This window comes from Dunckerocampus dactyliophorus, chromosome 19, assembly GCF_027744805.1.
Source record: "Dunckerocampus dactyliophorus isolate RoL2022-P2 chromosome 19, RoL_Ddac_1.1, whole genome shotgun sequence".
In the NCBI taxonomy this organism is placed as follows: domain Eukaryota; kingdom Metazoa; phylum Chordata; class Actinopteri; order Syngnathiformes; family Syngnathidae; genus Dunckerocampus; species Dunckerocampus dactyliophorus.
The window spans coordinates 2,375,631-2,392,349 of record NC_072837.1 but is presented as its reverse complement, the minus strand read 5'-3'; the positions used below and the strand labels follow the sequence as shown (position 1 = coordinate 2,392,349).

The following is a 16,719-nucleotide window of genomic DNA, read 5'->3' as shown; positions in this document are numbered from 1 at the left end:
TGCAGTAAAAAAACAAACAAAAAAAACCACTGGCTTGTCCTGACTATGGAAGGAAGGCAGTGACAAGCACCTTACAGTTCATGCATGCCCCCGCTGCCTCAGGAAGAGGAGAGTATTGCAAGCGCCTCCCGTATAGCAACAATAACGATGTCACGCTTACATTAAAGACATTACATGGGCTGTAGAAAGTCATGGTATAATAAATGTTTCTGCAACATTACCGTAAATTCCCGACTATAAGACACTACTTTTCTCACATGCTCTGAACCCTGGCTTAAACAACGATGCGGCTAATTTATGGCTGTAAAACACGCTAACTGGGGCGGATGCTAACTGAAGTTCCACTGTATTGAACTGATGACAGTATATTGAACTGTACTGTTCAATAGAAAATTGATTTTATGTTATCATTATTGTTTTGTTTTTTTTTTCATTTTTTATCATCTGCCTCCCCTGCCTACACGTTTTGTTAGCGCTGCAGTTCAGGTACAGCTACCCATTAATGTTGCATTGTTCTATGTGACATGAGACCTCTATTACAGTGCAGAAGTGTAGCGTTACGTGTAAAAAGTGGATGAAGCCCAGCACTAGTACTGTTTCAATTCCATCATCTAGGCTAACTAACATCTTGGCCAACACACTTCCAATGCACTGCTGTGGGACATTTGAAACTTGCCGAAAAACACGACAATATGGACAACTGATCCCGTCACGGCTCATTAAAAGAAAGCCATTGAGGATATCGCATATAAAATAAATCCAAATGGATGTGTGCGGAGGCGTTAGAGGTTATTTTTCAGCATGCCTGCATTGTTGTCAGATTATTTTACGAAGCTATTGGTAACAACACAGCACACACTCCGTCGTGCACTCTGCAAATTAGTATGCGGATGTATAAACATGCTGTATCTCCCTGGCTACAGGACTCCAATAGCCCAAAGCTTTTAATGTGCTATCATGCAGCTGTGGGTAAAGATACTATTACAATAACAACGAGCCATGTTTTCATCCACATTTAAAGCATTATTCCTCATTGTATCAAATCTCCTGCAAGCATTTCCTAGTATCTTAACAATGCCTTTGTTGTAATCTCATTTTGGCTTCAAAAGCAAGTTATTAGTGATGCTGAGGTCTTCAATGTTATATAATGCGTTTCAATGGACCTCATGGGAGACATTTGTGTGCTGCTCCCTTTGGTGAAAGAACAGCAGCAACTGAGAGCGGCCATCACTCAGCATCAGTGTTGCACACATTGTTGCCCCGTGTTGGTAAAAATCCATCACTGTGATGGCGATTTTTCGATAGGCAAAGCAGCAAAACAGTGATTCATGTCATGTTTTCTGTGAGGACAGGCACACTTCATTAGCCAAAGCATAGGAGACATTTTTCATCTTCGGGAATCAGGACGCCGTCCATCGATCTGATTGGAAAGCATGAAAATGACCACGTAACGAGGTGAGATATGTTTTTATATATCTGTATTTGTTTCCCTCCATTGTCACGTGAATCTTTCTGCATTCAGCATCACTTGAAGACTACAGCATGATGTATCCAAAAACACAGAGTGACATCCCACAGAGGGAAAGACAAGAGACACTCACTGGTGCAGAGTGGGTGCAAAGCGTGGTGCAGAGTGGAGTCTGCAGGTCACGGATGAAGTGGGTCGAGCGCCTGGCACACCTGGCCCTCGTCTGAAGAGCGGCCTGGCGCCCAGCGGCCAAAACAAAAGCTCTCCAAACACTTTTCATACAGCTTGTGGATGCTCATCCCAAATCATTTTCATTTCTCACTTAGGCAATAACGCCGTAACTGCTGTTACTGCTGAGGAAGCGCTAAAGATATGAGCAAGCCATCCAACGGTAAAAATCATTTCCATGCTGCAGAGAACGTAGCATGCATTTTGCCTCTCACGTTCTCCCTGACCCACCAGCTAAGAGACTCCCATCCATAAAAAGCTCAACTGTAGACCTGCTTTCCCATCTCCTAGGGATGTCGGAGAAAAGGAAGGATGTGGCAAGAGAATGTCTAACCCCAGAGTGTCATCATAATGGATAATTTAAAAGCTATCCTCCGCATCTGAAAAGAACGAGTGCCTTTCCCCCGCCAGCGACTTAAACGTGCGGGAATGAATTAAATATAACACATACAACATAAAGACACTTCCATTTTCTTCCCTCCATGTGGACATGTTCTAGAAAAAGGGTCAGCGACATGAGACACTTCATAACAGCAGTTCCGTATTATTGCCTGTCAACACACCTCTAACTTACGACTCACACTGTACCGTGCACATGCAACAAGCCCAAGTCAACAACCCTCATCACAACATATCCAACCGCAGTCGTCCTTCACTGCATCACGGTTCGAACATCGCGCCCTCACTCTATGGCGGTTTTTCACAAAGTAATTCATCAAGAAATGATGGCCTATTGTTAGTTTTACAAAATGCATATTTAAGCGAATTGTATTTATTCTTGGCCTAAATTAAGCATTTTCAAGCTAACAAATGATAAATGAACTAAAATACAACTACAACGCAGGAGAAGCATTGTAATTGTGAATGTAGTATTCTAACATTGGCCACCAGGTGTCAATGACGTGATCGCCAGAAAAGGCATTTACTCCAAGTTGAAATGATCTCACAACAGGCACAATGATAATAATCATAAGAATAACCGTGGGGCCGTAACCCACGACAAGCTGAAACTCAACTCTGAACCCCCGACGTCCCTTCCTGTCCCTTTTCCACCTCCAAGGCACTCAAAGCACTTTGACACGGCTAGCACATTTACCTACTGATGACGCAGCATAGGAGCAACTGGGGGTTCACTATCTTGCACTTCGACACTTCGACAGGATCAAACCCGCAGCCTGAGACATGCCGCCCCATCTGTCCGCCTTCGACACGCAAAGTGGCGAAGGATTAGTTTATATTTGAATGAATAATTCCATACTCTAGTTTCAGAGTTTAATACTCAACACTACCTGTTAGCCGTCCTCAAAAAGACATTATAATTGGGGAGAGGAGAGGAGGAATCCATAAAAATGACATGCACATGCGTCGTGGCCAAAATCATGCAAATTAGGCAATGGCGTCATCTGCATTGTCCCTTTCAAAACAAACTATAGTGCTTAATTATTCATACAATGTTTTAGGATATTGCGTAGGCTCTAAATTTGAGGTGCAATGTTGCTAAAATCCTTTCTCAGAACTGATTGTTGCCAATAAAAGACTTCCCGATCCATCAAGAAAGAACTGAATGGTGACATCAAGGTTACGGCCTTCAGACAAACGCGTGTGTGCTTCTTTCCTGCACCAGAAGGAGTGACAATGGAAATGAGGAGAGAATGGACTGGAGGTATTCTTTCTCTCTGGATGGAAAGAGCAATTATTCATCACTGCAGAGCATTTCTTTCCGTGTCTGTGTTGCCGTGGAGACGTGCACATCAGGAACACAGCAGCATTTCCACCACCATCTCCCACCACCCATAGATCCTTAACTACCAATACAAAGGAACGGAGCGTACCTGCCGACCAGGAGGAACTCCCCGTACACCCCCAGTCGCCGCATGGCCATGAGGAGCCCGCGGACGGTCATGCCCTCGCAGAAGCACACCACCACGCGAGCTTTGGGCAGGCGCTCGCGCAGCTTCCTGAGAAGCCGATCAAACTGCTTCTCGCCGGCGTTGCTGTAGATCTTGTCTGAGTGGGCGATGCACAAGCCTTCCTGAGAGGCCAGCTCCTTAAAGGCCTCCATCCCGCTCTCACCATAGTTCCCTGTGGGGGACGAGGGAAAGGATGACTTTACAGCAACTCAATGGAATTCATTGTCGATGAATTGTAACTGAGGCAAAACTGAGTGCACTACTTGGCTGCAGCCAGCAGCGGTGCTGTCCATTCAGTCTCAACTCATTTGCTGTCTAAAGAAGACGCCAGCTGCGCTTGAGTCGAGTCGCTGTACACTGACGCAGACCACTGCAATGGCAACTCCTTCAGTATGACGCGGGCATGGAAAGAGGAGTTCAGAACATTCACAAAGACATCCTTTTTTAGTGTTGATTTTGGCTACTTTTGTATGAGCAAATTAAATTGTTGGAAATATTCTCAAAATAAATGTGTCCATGTGGATAAACAGTTAATATTAATAATAATATTAATAAATACTTACATATACAATAAAAAAAATAATAATAATTTCCCCATTGACCGAGGGTGTCCTAAGTCTGGCGCCAGGCCCCATTTGAAGCCCATATATATATATATATATATATATATATATATATATATACACAGTATACTGTATATTGCAACATACAGTCGTGCCTTGTAATATAGCGGTTCAATTATCGCTCCCTTGCTATATCGCGTTCTTTTCCTAAATTATTCAATAAATAAATGATGGCTGTTTGGTAGACTGTGGTCTATTATTAGTCAAACCATATTGGAATACAAGTGATAGTATTTAATATTCTGGTCACTAGGCGGCAGTAATGACACAAAACATTAAGACATTACCTTGCATTACATTACCTTAAAAACTGTACTTTTTTGGAATTTTGCCCAACATCCACAATCCTTATTTGAGACATGAACACACGTCTTTCTCTTTTCTGTGCGTTCTTAAGATATAAAAACAGGTAAAAAGAGGCAGGTAATCAATGCACGTAGTGGGACAGCCCGCTATGATTTCATGGTTTAATATCCATGCTGTGAGCATGTAGTAACAGGCACATTAACATGACAACAGGTAATACTTACAGCATTTGACCGTATTTTGGTCATTTTAAGCATGACCGGAACGTCCTTCCTGGGCGCATTGATTTCACAATTAACCAATAGAAAACGAGGGACTGACTGCATTGTAAAAAGAAAAAAAGAGCTAAAAACACAGCCAGCGTAAGAACATTAATAAGGTTGAAAGCAATAAGTCATAAAGAAAAGAAAGAAAAGTACCTGGCACTAATATGCTATAATAAACACCCAACCGAGTACTATTTGCTATGACAAGTGTGTTGTGTAGACGGTCTTGATCAGCATTTAATTGGTTTTAGTCTGCTTAATAAACCTTTTTTTTTTTTTTGCAGTCAAACACCCACACCTACTTAAAGGAAGAGAGATCGACTGATGTATTGGCTCAATGCACACCCCCAAGTCCGCCCAGCAGTGGTTAGAGCCCTGACTGATCCCTGATAATGACTGGCAAATAATTGCAATCAGAGGCGAGAGGGGCTGAGCGAGCTCTTCTTGTCTTCCATCCCAATCAAGGGCCCCCGCAAAGCTGTTTTCGTCTAAATCTTCCACGTCCACCGTGGCTTGCTTGCCTCGTGTGTCACAGGCTGGATTGTCCATAAAGCTTGTAGTGCTGGATTACAACACACACATATCCAATCAGCCGTGCATGTGTTGCGTAAATCCGTGAAGATGAATGCTTTTGCAGCACTGTTGCCTGAGTGTGCTTCTGCCCTCAGGTAATTTACAACAATGATAAAAGAATTTGCTTAAACAGCTCATTCACAGTGATTTAATTGCCTCATTTAATTCCCCCCACTAGTAGATGCAAATATTTACATCCAATTATTTGACCCAGACCGTTCTCTCCATGTCTGAGTCAGGTTGCCAGCGGGCACATTAGCGGACGGCCCAGTTGACAACCTGCGCCGCACATTGCTTGACACCACAGTACACAGGTAGTTTATGCAATTTCACAGCCTGAGCTGTTGCCATGACGACGAGCCGCATTTATAATTTCTCTCTAAAGTGGAAGACTCCGAATGAAGGCTTCATTATTATTGGCGCTCATCACACCGAAGTGCAATTGTAAGCATGCACACGCACAAAAATCAACAAATCCTGCAAGATAAACATGTTCATTTTTGTTTGACGCTTCCCGAGATGTATTACTCTAAAATATGAGAAACAGATCTCAGTGTGACTACTGACTTCCACGTTAAGTAAAGGTCAAGACAGCTGACGCCCCCTAGTTAGTGCTATGTGTACTGCACGACAACAAGGACGCCTGATCCACCGTAGAGGCAGCAAAGATGTGTTACAGTTACACATGTCAAGGTGTATGCATCTCCATGTGGGGAGGGACGGTCTTGTGTGTGTGTGTGTGTGCGTCACACGGCCTGTCCGTCAAAATGTGCGCTTCTCACACACCGTAATGACAAGCTGTGGACACAATTCACCTCACAGTAATTACTCTTTTGGCTGCTAGGCTGAACAAATGAGCAATTTGCCAACGGAGAGAGTGAGCCAGAGCATTGAGCCAATGTGCTACGACATGCACGGTAACATGAAGGAGCGGCAGGGTCCCATGCGGAAGGAAACAACAAATATCATATGAACAAAAAGTCTAAGTATTATAATCATGGATTTGATCAGAAAAATGTTATGGCGATAAAGTTATGAGAACAACAACTAATGAATCCAACACATTTTTGAATAGTAAAGGAATATACAGTAGAGTGAGATTGCGGCAGTGTTAACGCTAGTGTGCATTTTTACTCTCCTTATTCTTGTAAAATTCTCATGACTAGGGTATACAGCTAACGATTGTTTCCTTAGTCGATTAACTGCTGTCTCGATTCATCGAGTAATCGCTTAGACCACATGTGTCAATGTAAGGTTGAGACACGGCGGGTTTTCTCCCCAACCAGCTTTTCCAGCAGGTGATTTCGTTGATGCCCTAGCAAAAATGTTGAGCACTGTTTTCCAATATCTTGTTTTGCCTAAAAGACAAAGATAATAGGTCTGCTTTCACAGACGACTAAGGAAATTTTAAAAATATTCACGTTTGAGAGGCTGAAATCAGAGGATATTTAAACAATTAATCCAATATCAAATAGTTAGATTAATTGGATAATTGATTAATCATTGCTCCATGGATTAATCATTGCAGCTCTACTCATAACATTAGTATTTTATTGAATTTTAGTCTTATAATATCCCAACGTTGTTTGTAACTTTTCTCCTAATATTTCTGTGTTTCTAATTCTAATATTTAATATTTCTGTCTCATAATATCACAGCCGGTTTCTTGCAATAATTTTCTGACTTTACCTCAAAAGTAATATTCTGACTTTTTTATCATAAGATTAAAACTATTTTCATGTCAACTTTTTTAATGTAACTACTTTCTTTCATTCCAAATCCTAATATTCTGACTCTTCCCCCAAATGATGACTTCATTCTTGTAACAGACTGACCTCAGTTGGTAATGCTATCAGTCTTATTCTTATTCATGCCACCAGCCCTTCTCCCCAATTGGTTGAGGCAGTTGGCGGACCCACAAGGAGTGTTTTCTGGTAAGGGAGGTTTTTCTATCACCATGGTAACCCAACTGCTTGCTCAAGTAGGGTTGATTGGTCTCCATAAGGAGTGTGATCCTATTCTTATGGAAAAGTGTCATGATATGAGGGTTTGAGAGTTAATGCTGTATAAATAAAGTTTAAACATAAACTCACACTTAAGAGGCCAATATCAGATGGGCTGCTTTGTTGGAATATCACTCAAGATCCCGGTTTGAACGTTTGGTGGGCTTTCCATCCCTTTAGCATCATAGAGCAGTACGCAGATACATCTTAGGTCTTACCTTCAGTGTGCACCGCAGACACGTAGGTCCAGTTGTAGCGCTGCACAATATCCAGCATGGCTCGGGCCTGCAGTGTGTCAGAGGGCACAACCCTCAGGAAGTACTTGAACAGAGTCTTGTCGCTCAGGTCGATGCTGGTGGCGGAGTAGGCAATCTGCGGGATGTTGAAGAGCTGCAGCAGGTTCTGCACCTGAATGGCCACAGAGCTGGACCCGGGTCCGATCACTCCGGCGATGGGCTTCTTGGTCGGCGGCGGCTGGTTGGAGTGCGTGCCGTCAACGCACCATTTGGAGCCATCCTTGTCGTCTCTGATGGAGATCAGGGAGTCTCGGATGAACTCGATGCTCTGCTCCAGGGCCACGGAGGAGTGCCAGCAGGAGTCCCGGATCTCGCAACCCAGGCTGATGTTGGGGAGCAGGTTCTGATCTGCGTTGATGCGGTCCAAGGTGTGGAACATGGCCTCCACTCGCTGGATGCCGTACTGCTCGCGGACATCCCCACACTTCCTCTCGGCCACTTTCTCTGCCGACGGCTGGTGGTGAACGGAGAAGAGTGCGCCGATGATCACGTCTCCGTCCATCCGGGCCACGGAGCGGGACACGGCGCGCGGGACGGCAGCTCGCTCGTGGATGCCGATGCCGTGAGAGAGGACCAGGAGGCGGGAGAGCAGGGTGGGAAGCAGGAGCAAGCCGAGGGAACCCATCTTTACGCTTGCCTTGTCGTGGAACCACGTCGCCCTAGACGAGCCAAGTGTGCGTGCATACCAGCTGCTGTCACGTGCACGTTTATCCCAGCGACCTGTGAGCGCCACACCTGGGCCACGTGCACGCACACCTACAGGAAGTAGAACACAAACCAATTAGATATGTCATTTAAACGAGAGGGAAATATGCAAGTGAGGGTCTCAGTCGGTGGACATCGGGTCTGTTAGTTGATTATTCTCACAAACTTAAGTATTTCATTAACCTGTGCAGCAAATTTGATCATAACAGTAAATGTATGCACAAAGAAAATGGTGAACAATGGTGTGCATTGTATTTTCTACCATGTGACACATCATCATTTTTATTGCATATATTAACTCCAATTGTTTAAATGTAAGTTTGTCAGGAAAGTCCAAAATGCTCCACCCTTTTTCTTTATATTTCTTTAACATTCACTGTATTATTATATTATTTCCTGATAATTTTGCTGAAAAACATCCACCCACCAATACATTCATTTTCAGTACCGCTTGTCCTCATTAGGGTCGTACGAGGGTGAGATGGAGCCTATCCCACCCTACTTCGGGGTGGGAGGAGGGGTACGCCGCGGACTGGCTAGTCAGTCACATGACAAATACAGGGAAATATCCAATCATACTCACATTCACACCTATGCACAATTTACAGTCTCCAATGACTGTCTCAAATGAGATTCGAACTTGCATTTCCTGACTGAGCGGCAGATGTGCTAACTAGTACTCTGCCATGATGCCTGTTCAAAAACATAGTTCTAACTGCAAAACACACATAAATGTAGTCATTTAACATTGTTTTCCAGTTCAAGCAACCATAAATATAGAACTGCATCTTTTTTTAATGTAATTTTGGTCAATTTAAACCGTTATTGAGTACCTCCGTAATTCGTGAACACCTTGTTAGGGTCCTCAACGGAGTTCCATCCGGGTATTTTTGAGCAAGGCACTAAACACCGAGACTCCTATTTGAATGTTGAAGGCGCCGGCTGCTCTGCCTTTGAATTGAGACGCAACCCGGATTCCAGCACTGTGGAAAGCGCTCAGTCCAAACCACCCGAAAATACATCAAATAAAGGACATCAAGGGGAAGTGGCAATTTCTCACATTTTCGCCATGAAACCTACACAGGCGACATTTAAACATCGAGTGAAGAGACGAAAAAAACGTGCTACATTTGTCAGCACAACGAAGCCCATTTTTGCCAGACATGCTATTGGTATCCCATTTGCACATTTTGTGTTTAAATGTCGTTTTCGTGCCTTTTTAAAGCCGCAAAACTTACCTGAATTCCGGAGACATGTCTCGTGCCTACTTCGCTCGTCTTCTGGTGCTGCTCTCTTGCTCTCTAGCGCCCTACCTCTCTCTCTCTCCCTCTCTCTCTAGGCATATTCTATTATATACAGTATATCTACCTCCCTCTTTAGCTCTCTCCCTCTCTATCTATCTTTCTGCTGAAATTAAAGGCAACAGCATAAAACTGCCATATAGAGGATCTTTGGCTAGTTTTTGCAGTCACTCCTCAAAAACAGCAGTGAGCTACTGACATATCAAAAACGCTAGTGAGCGTTTGTCATACGGAGGATTAGTCACTAGCGTTTTTGCGGTACATTCATAAAACAGCAAACAGCTCCTCTCATTTTGAGGATCTTTGACTTGCGTTTTTGCAGTAGATCCTTAAATAAAGCTGCGCACACCTGTCATAAAGGTTATCTTTAACTATTCTTTTGCAGTCGATTGCTAAATACAGTCTGCTCATGCCATATATCGGCTCTTTATCGAGTGTTTATCAGAGCAGTCTAGTCATATAGAGGATCTTTGACTATACAATAGCCGTGATGTACAGAAACAACAACACACATAAATGATTGACAACGCCAGTAATTTCCGCTCCCTGAGTTTGACTTGAGGGGCCAAGGGGTGTGTGAATGGTGACAGCTGCAGGAAAGCCTCAAATGATTCTCAGGACCATGGATAGCAGTCTGCCGTCGATGGCGCCACCCAGCGTTCAATTCCATATGTTGTTCCATCGATACATGTACCAACACAGTATGCTCCTTCTCTGTCAGACGCTGCAGTAGTTTAGCTGTCGTCAAATTGCACAATGCTGACCTCTTGTGTTTGTTACAGAACACTGCAGCTCATAAAAACGACTGGCAAGCCAAATATTTTTTCAGGTTGATTTTCAAAGGATTTGTCAAACGTGCCTCATGTTTCTGCTATATTGTTTTGCGAGGGAACGCAAAAGTTCGGCCTTTTTTTTTTTTTACCCATCATATTTTTTTTTCTCCATGTCCCCTCCGGGGCTCCGTAATATTGGTACCTTCTCTGATTTATAAACTTCATTTATAAACTTTAATGTTCATAAAATGATGCCAATCATGTGTCTATAATGCATGCTTACTTTATAGATAGAAAAAATCAAAATAAATTTCCTGCAATAACGCGACTGAGTTTTGACAGTTTACCACTTAGCTACATTATGTTGTCTTTTAAGAACTGCTTCAATAGCTACAACGTATTTAACTCACGCTGACCATGAAATATTATCAAATTTAAAGACCACAAGACAAAACAATCCCCTCCCCCACTAGTATTGCTCTTTTAACCAAAAATTCGTTTTGAATGAGGGATTTCTGCCCTGACCAATATGGCGGCCATGTTGACGTGTCAGTGTAGCGGGTGTGGGCAGTCAGTGCTGCGACTGCATCGATCGTGCAATGCATATCTATTATAATCAGCGTCTGTCACCAATGTCAGCTATCGGTAACGTGCGAAATTGCATTTTTGGCTGAACGAAAAGACAAATATCCACTCTTCTAGCGTGTTTTTTGGCTAACAAGTTACGGTAACTGGTGTAACTTTGTCGGTCACGTGACCCCCCTCGGTTTGGCGAGAAGGAACTGTAGCCTCAGTTACTTAACATTCACTATTCGCCTGCAGAGCCACCGTTAGATTCATTACATGTGTCTACTACACACATGTCGCTGAACGGCGAACGGTGAGAGGATCCCTGCTTTGTAAACGCAACGTTTTAATGCTAACTTTAGCATGACGGCACACGTAAACTTCCGACAATGCTAATTGTTGTTAGCCAGGGTTAGCTACAGGGCTGAGTAGTAATGACTCTAGCTAACGTTACAAACTGAAAACATGACACCGTGTCCCATTTTGCAATGGGTTCTCAGAACTAAACAAATAACAAAGTCGTCCTGTGCAAAAGTACTGTTTGCTGTACGAAGCCCAACAAACTGCCGCACCTTATGGCTATAAATCATCAAAAGTTGAGCGTTGACATCATTGTATTACTTTGTGTGTGGAGTAGCATTATTACCCTTGCAGTTTGCAGCATTGTAGACAAACATGTCATGCTTGGACCTGCTTTCATAAAAAAAAAAAAAAAAAAAAAAAAAAAAAATGCTGAGTCAAAAGTCAAATGATAGTCGCCATTACCACAGCCAAATACAAATTGAATATGAAACTGTGGAGCGAGTGCCGCTGGCGGTAAGCAGGCTGCAGCTAATGGTAAACAGGAACACCACATTCTTTTAAAACTAAAAATTAAATTATATTGTAAATGTATACACATGAAATCATTATGTATAATGATGTTCTTAGTAAGTTTGGGTCGTATTATTGTGTTATGTTGACAAATGCGTTTTGTTCTTGTATTTGGCAGTAAAGAACTGTGAAGATGGATGAGGACCATGCTCACTGTATGAGCTGTGTTAACCAGAGATGCATGGTCAGACCTCAGCCGGGCATCTCTTGTGATCTGATCACCTGCCCTCTGGTGTGCGGGGCCGTCTTTCACTCCTGCAAAGCCGAGGAGCACCACCTCCTGTGCCCCCTTTTGAGGGTCCCCTGCCTGAACAGTGCCTATGGCTGCCCTGCTGCTCTGGTTCGCCAACAAATGTATGCACACCTAGAAGTGTGTCCTGCCGGGGTGGTGTGCTGCACCATGGAGTGGAACAGGTGGCCCGTCAGCTGCATGGACTACTCCTCGTACGAGAGCTTGAGTCGCGGCGTAGAGGAGGTTGAGCAGCTGGACATGGCGCTCGCTCTCCAGGACCAGCGGACTCTCCTAGAGTCCCTCAAGTTGAGTGCTGTCGCGCCCACTGTTGAGAGGGGGTCACTGAGCCCGGCGAGTAAGGTTGCCAAGGTAACGGAGCCGACTGTCCCAGAGGCTTTCGTCGAGTTCCCGTCACAGTCTTCATCCTCGCACCAGACAACAGCGGGCTCTGCGAGGGAGAGGATAGCCAATGGAATTAATGGACTGAACGAGCAGCACTTCACCAAACTGTATGCGGCCACTCTGGAGACGGCAAAGAGCTTAGCCACCGCTTTGGAGTTGGTCGGCAATGCGAGCGATCCTGATAGCGGCACGGAAGGCATGAGAGCAGAGGCCGCTCTCCAGACGAGTAGACTGGGCCGCCTTGTGCAACGTGGCCTGAGCGCAAATGGGTCTCAAGAAGAACCCGATCCAAGTAGTTCGATAACTAATGACTGCCTAGAGATCGTTGCCGCTCAGGATCAAATAGTGCCTCCTGTGCACATCGGCAAGGGTGTGGCACAGAGAGCTGGGCATGTGGTGCTCCAAGAAAGGGGGCTGGTCCGACAAAACCACAAGCCTGAGTGGATGTTGCACAGCTGTCACAGTTTTAGGGCCCAAGACAAGTCTCTGTGCCGATCACAAACCAAGATGGAGGACAAAACTGTGGACACCTCTGATCTGGAGCAGGGTGACGACCCTATGGGAATCGGAGAAATCGATCTCATCACGGCAGCGCTCATCTTCTGCCTGGAAGAGTCCAGAGAATGTAGGAGGATCTCGGATACGATCCGCGTCGAGGGCGGACGCATCAACTTCGGAACGCAGACCTTCTCTTTCCCGGCAGCTGTCCTGGTGACCAACACGAGGGTCGGCGACATGGCCTCCGCATCTGCCTGCGACCATGCGGCCCCCCAGCTCTCCTATCCCAGCCCCTTCCGCACCCTCCGCCTCGGCCTCGTCCTGGAAGCCCAGGAGGTCGAGGCGGTCCCGCATAACTACTACCTCCAGAGTAACGGCCGCTACCAGCACATGTTCCCCTTCGTCTGCGCTCAGCCTTTCCGCCGCGATCAGTTCTCCTCGCATTTCACGAACGTCCACGGTGACATTCACGCTGGTCTCAACGGGTGGATGGAGCACCGTTGCCCCCTGGCTTTTTACGGTTGCACCTTCTCCCAGCGGAGGTTTTACCCCTCTCGTCCAGAGGCCAAGGTGGTCCACGACAGGCACCTCAGGTCCTTTGGCGTCCAGCCATGTCCTGGTTTGAAACCCTCGGGCGATTCCCAGTCCGACCAGTTCAGTGGATTACCCAATGAGATACTGTGGCACATAGCCGGCTTCCTGGACAGCTTCAGTCTGTGCCAGCTGTCTTTGGTATCGCGGACAATGAGGGACGTGTGTGCCAGTCTCCTCCAGACCAGAGGTATCGTGGAGCTGCAGTGGGAAAGGAGGCAGTGTTCCAGTGGACGCAGGACGGTATCATGGCAGATTCAACACAAAGTAAGTTGGAAAGTTGTGTCATACAAGTGTAAAAATAAGTGAACCTCTGTTAATATGACTACATGAAAAGGATCCTTGAGGGTGAATGACAAAGTCGTAATGGAAAAGAGGGGGGCGTTGCAAAGTGCACTCACACATTTGAACCTAAGGACAAAAAATGCCAGCAACCCGAAATATACATTTGGTACCTGGGCCTTCAGTGGGACAGCCAGATTGTATTTTTTGCCAAACACTGTCAAGAGCCAGTATCAAAAACAATAATATTTTCCATGGGGAAGTTTCCAAACATTTAAATGTTTGGAAGTTTCCAAACATTTAGAGAGAGGGAAATGGCAACACAATACATTCCACTTGCTTAAATATGCTTTTTTAAATTGCTAATAATAGGCCTTATTCAACCACGAAACAGCGATCTTTTATTTATTAAAAAAAAAAAGTGACATAGTAAGGGAGCAATAATCGAACCGTGACATTGTGAAGGTAGAGCTGCAGCAATTAATTGATGGTTAATCGATCACCCAGTTCATCAACAACTATTTTGATAATCTCTTTGTGGTTTTTTTGATTGAAATATGTAAATATCCTCTGATTTCAGCCTCTCACATGTGAATATTTTAAAATTTCCTTAGTCATCCATGAAAGCAAAGCTATTATCTTTGTGTTTTAGCCAAAACAAGACAATCACACACATCAGCTTTGACTTTGGAAAACAGTGATGGGCATTTTTGCCTCTTTTCTGATATGTTGCGGACCCCAGCACTAACTGCAGGTGTTTGCAGGTGTGCTCATGTTCATTTGCTCCATCTACGGCCTAACACATCACTCCATTCATTGAAACAGCACGCTTCAGACTAATCAACGAAGAAAACGATCATGATTGTATTTTTGTGTACATTTATTGTTTTACTGAAGCTATTTGACAAAAGTTTAGGTTTTTTATTATTTAACATTACTTTAACAGAAAATTCAAGCGGCAACCTGGTGTTTGCGCACTTATATGCTCTGTCAGTTCACATCTTCTATTTCTGAATAAAGAGGCGAAATTACAAATTTTAATTAGATTATTCGAAACAATAATCGGCCGATTAATGTGTGTAAAATAATCGCTTGCGAGGGACAACTGTACTTGTACTTGTGCTACAAAATGCAACCAACGGTTGCATGAACAAGCCTAATATTGAGCGTTTCTGTTTGGCCGCAGGTGTGGAGGTTCAGCACCGCTTTCAGCCCGGTGCTGAAATGGGGCTTCACCAACCTCCCCAGCATGTCGGACCACCTGAAGAAGTGCCAGTACAACACGGCGGAGCACAGGACCGAGCCCGTGCCCCTTCCCGCCATGTGTCCCGAGCAGGAGGGCTACTCCCTGCGTCGCACCCTGCGCCACGTCAGCACTTGACCACACCACGGGGGACCAGACTGATCACAAGCCATTCATGGGAAATTGTATGAAAACGTCACCGCACCCGCAATATCATCTCAGACGACAGAAAGTCGTGTTGTAATACACTCCACAAGCAACGCAAGTCAGCTACATCGAGTACGGTGAAGTTAAAAACTATTTCTCATAAGACACTGTTGCCTTAATATTGCTAACACCAGTTATTACTCAGCATCCACCAACTGTAAATGCACATTCATCTACCACATCACGCTTGATTTATTCAACCCTGCAATGTTTACATCATGAATTGTTTTAGTAGTCACGGAATGTCACGCTTTTGTCCACCATCTTGTCACTCGGCCTAGAAGCTGTTTTTATGTTCATGGTCTGTTGAATTAAAGCAAAAAAATAAAGTCAAATAAAATAAATTGTGTGTTATTGTTTATGTTGTACGCATATGTAACAAAAAAATCAAAGGGGGCCACTTTTGCATTTTTAAACCAAACCATGTAGATATGCTGAATTATTTTGATATAAAAACCAGCCTGCATCTGAGCTGTGGGTCACCAGTGATGCCGGATTATCAGTCTGAACTTTTTTTAGTTCAACTTTGTTTTCATACCTTTTATCCTGTGATATTATTGTAACTTTGTTCCCAAAATATTTTGACTTCATTATCTTTTACCCAACCTCATTTTCCTCAAATTGCAACCTGTTCTTTGCTTTGTTTCTCATAATAGTGCAGCTTTAAAAATACATATTTTAATATTTAATTCTTATGCTATTTTTTATTACAATGTACCCATAAATGGCCCTCAGGCCACTCTTTGGACACCCCTGTTCTAATGTCATACAAATGAACATATAAAGATAATGTGTTCCAGCATCAAGCTGCTGACATCATTAATTCATATTAAAACCAGCAGTAATTTTACACGATAAAAAAGGCAAAATCTAAAATTGTAATCTAATGAGAAAGTGCTGTAATTTATGAGAATGACGTTGCAATATTATGAAGAAAAATAATGTCATTTTAGTAACATAGACTTAAAATATTAAAGACAAAAGACATTGTTTTCTAAATGTTATGAGAAACAAAACAAAATAAAATTGTCATTTAGGAAAAATCAGGTTGCGGAAAAAGTTGTAATCATAAAGTCAAAGTATTATGGAAATAAAGTCATCATTATAAGAAGAAAATTGACCCAAAAAAAGTTTAAATAGTTGTAAATTAAAACTTTTTTTTTTTTTTACAATTGTACAAGAAAATAAATCATATTTAAAGGAGAAAAAAAGTTGCAATTTTCCGAGAGTAAATACAAGGAAAAATAATGTCATCTTAGTAGCATAGAGTTGAAATATGAAAGAAAAAAATACCTTTAGTTTCCAAAAGTTGTCATATGATGAGAAACAAAACAAAAAAAGTTGGAATTTTGGGAAAATTAGGTTGGGGAAA

General features: G+C 43.5%; 2 protein-coding genes across 9 annotated transcripts in view; one reads left to right on the top strand and one right to left on the bottom strand.

The window, feature by feature from the left end:
* grm1a (glutamate receptor, metabotropic 1a) overlaps positions 1-16,719 on the bottom strand; it is an 83,326-nt gene that overhangs the window by 25,554 nt on the left and 41,053 nt on the right. For 4 of the 6 annotated variants that reach the window (XM_054761027.1, XM_054761032.1, XM_054761028.1 and 1 more), the window contains 2 exons: positions 7,596-8,429; positions 3,529-3,778 (listed from right to left, as the gene is read on the bottom strand). In XM_054761027.1, the coding sequence (XP_054617002.1) occupies positions 3,529-3,778; positions 7,596-8,429 (1,084 nt within the window). Of the gene's footprint in view, positions 1-3,528; positions 3,779-7,595; positions 8,430-9,616; positions 9,902-12,256; positions 12,566-16,719 lie in introns of those variants that run through there. The other 2 variants (XM_054761031.1, XM_054761030.1) reach the window with 2 other exon arrangements.
* fbxo30b (F-box protein 30b) lies at positions 11,064-15,747 on the top strand. 3 transcript variants are annotated; one of them, XM_054761033.1, is made up of 3 exons: positions 11,064-11,332; positions 12,011-13,882; positions 15,084-15,744. In XM_054761033.1, the coding sequence occupies exons 2-3, from the start codon at positions 12,026-12,028 to the stop codon at positions 15,276-15,278; spliced, it is 2,052 nt and encodes a 683-aa protein (XP_054617008.1). In that variant the 5' UTR covers positions 11,064-11,332; positions 12,011-12,025; the 3' UTR covers positions 15,279-15,744. The 3 variants fall into 3 exon arrangements, with proteins under 3 accessions (XP_054617008.1, XP_054617010.1, XP_054617011.1); XM_054761036.1 differs by lacking the exon at positions 11,064-11,332 and adding an exon at positions 11,763-11,856 and having other exon boundaries at positions 15,084-15,747; XM_054761035.1 differs by having other exon boundaries at positions 11,064-13,882; positions 15,084-15,747.

What these genes read in the sequence shown, in the direction of transcription:
- fbxo30b (XM_054761035.1), top strand. Translation starts at nt 12,026, where the DNA reads ATGGATGAGGACCATGCTCACTGTATGAGCTGTGTTAACCAGAGATGC. An exon ending in CATGGCAGATTCAACACAAA is followed by an intron (nt 13,883 to 15,083) that starts GTAAGTTGGAAA and finishes GTTTGGCCGCAG; the next exon opens with GTGTGGAGGTTCAGCACCGC.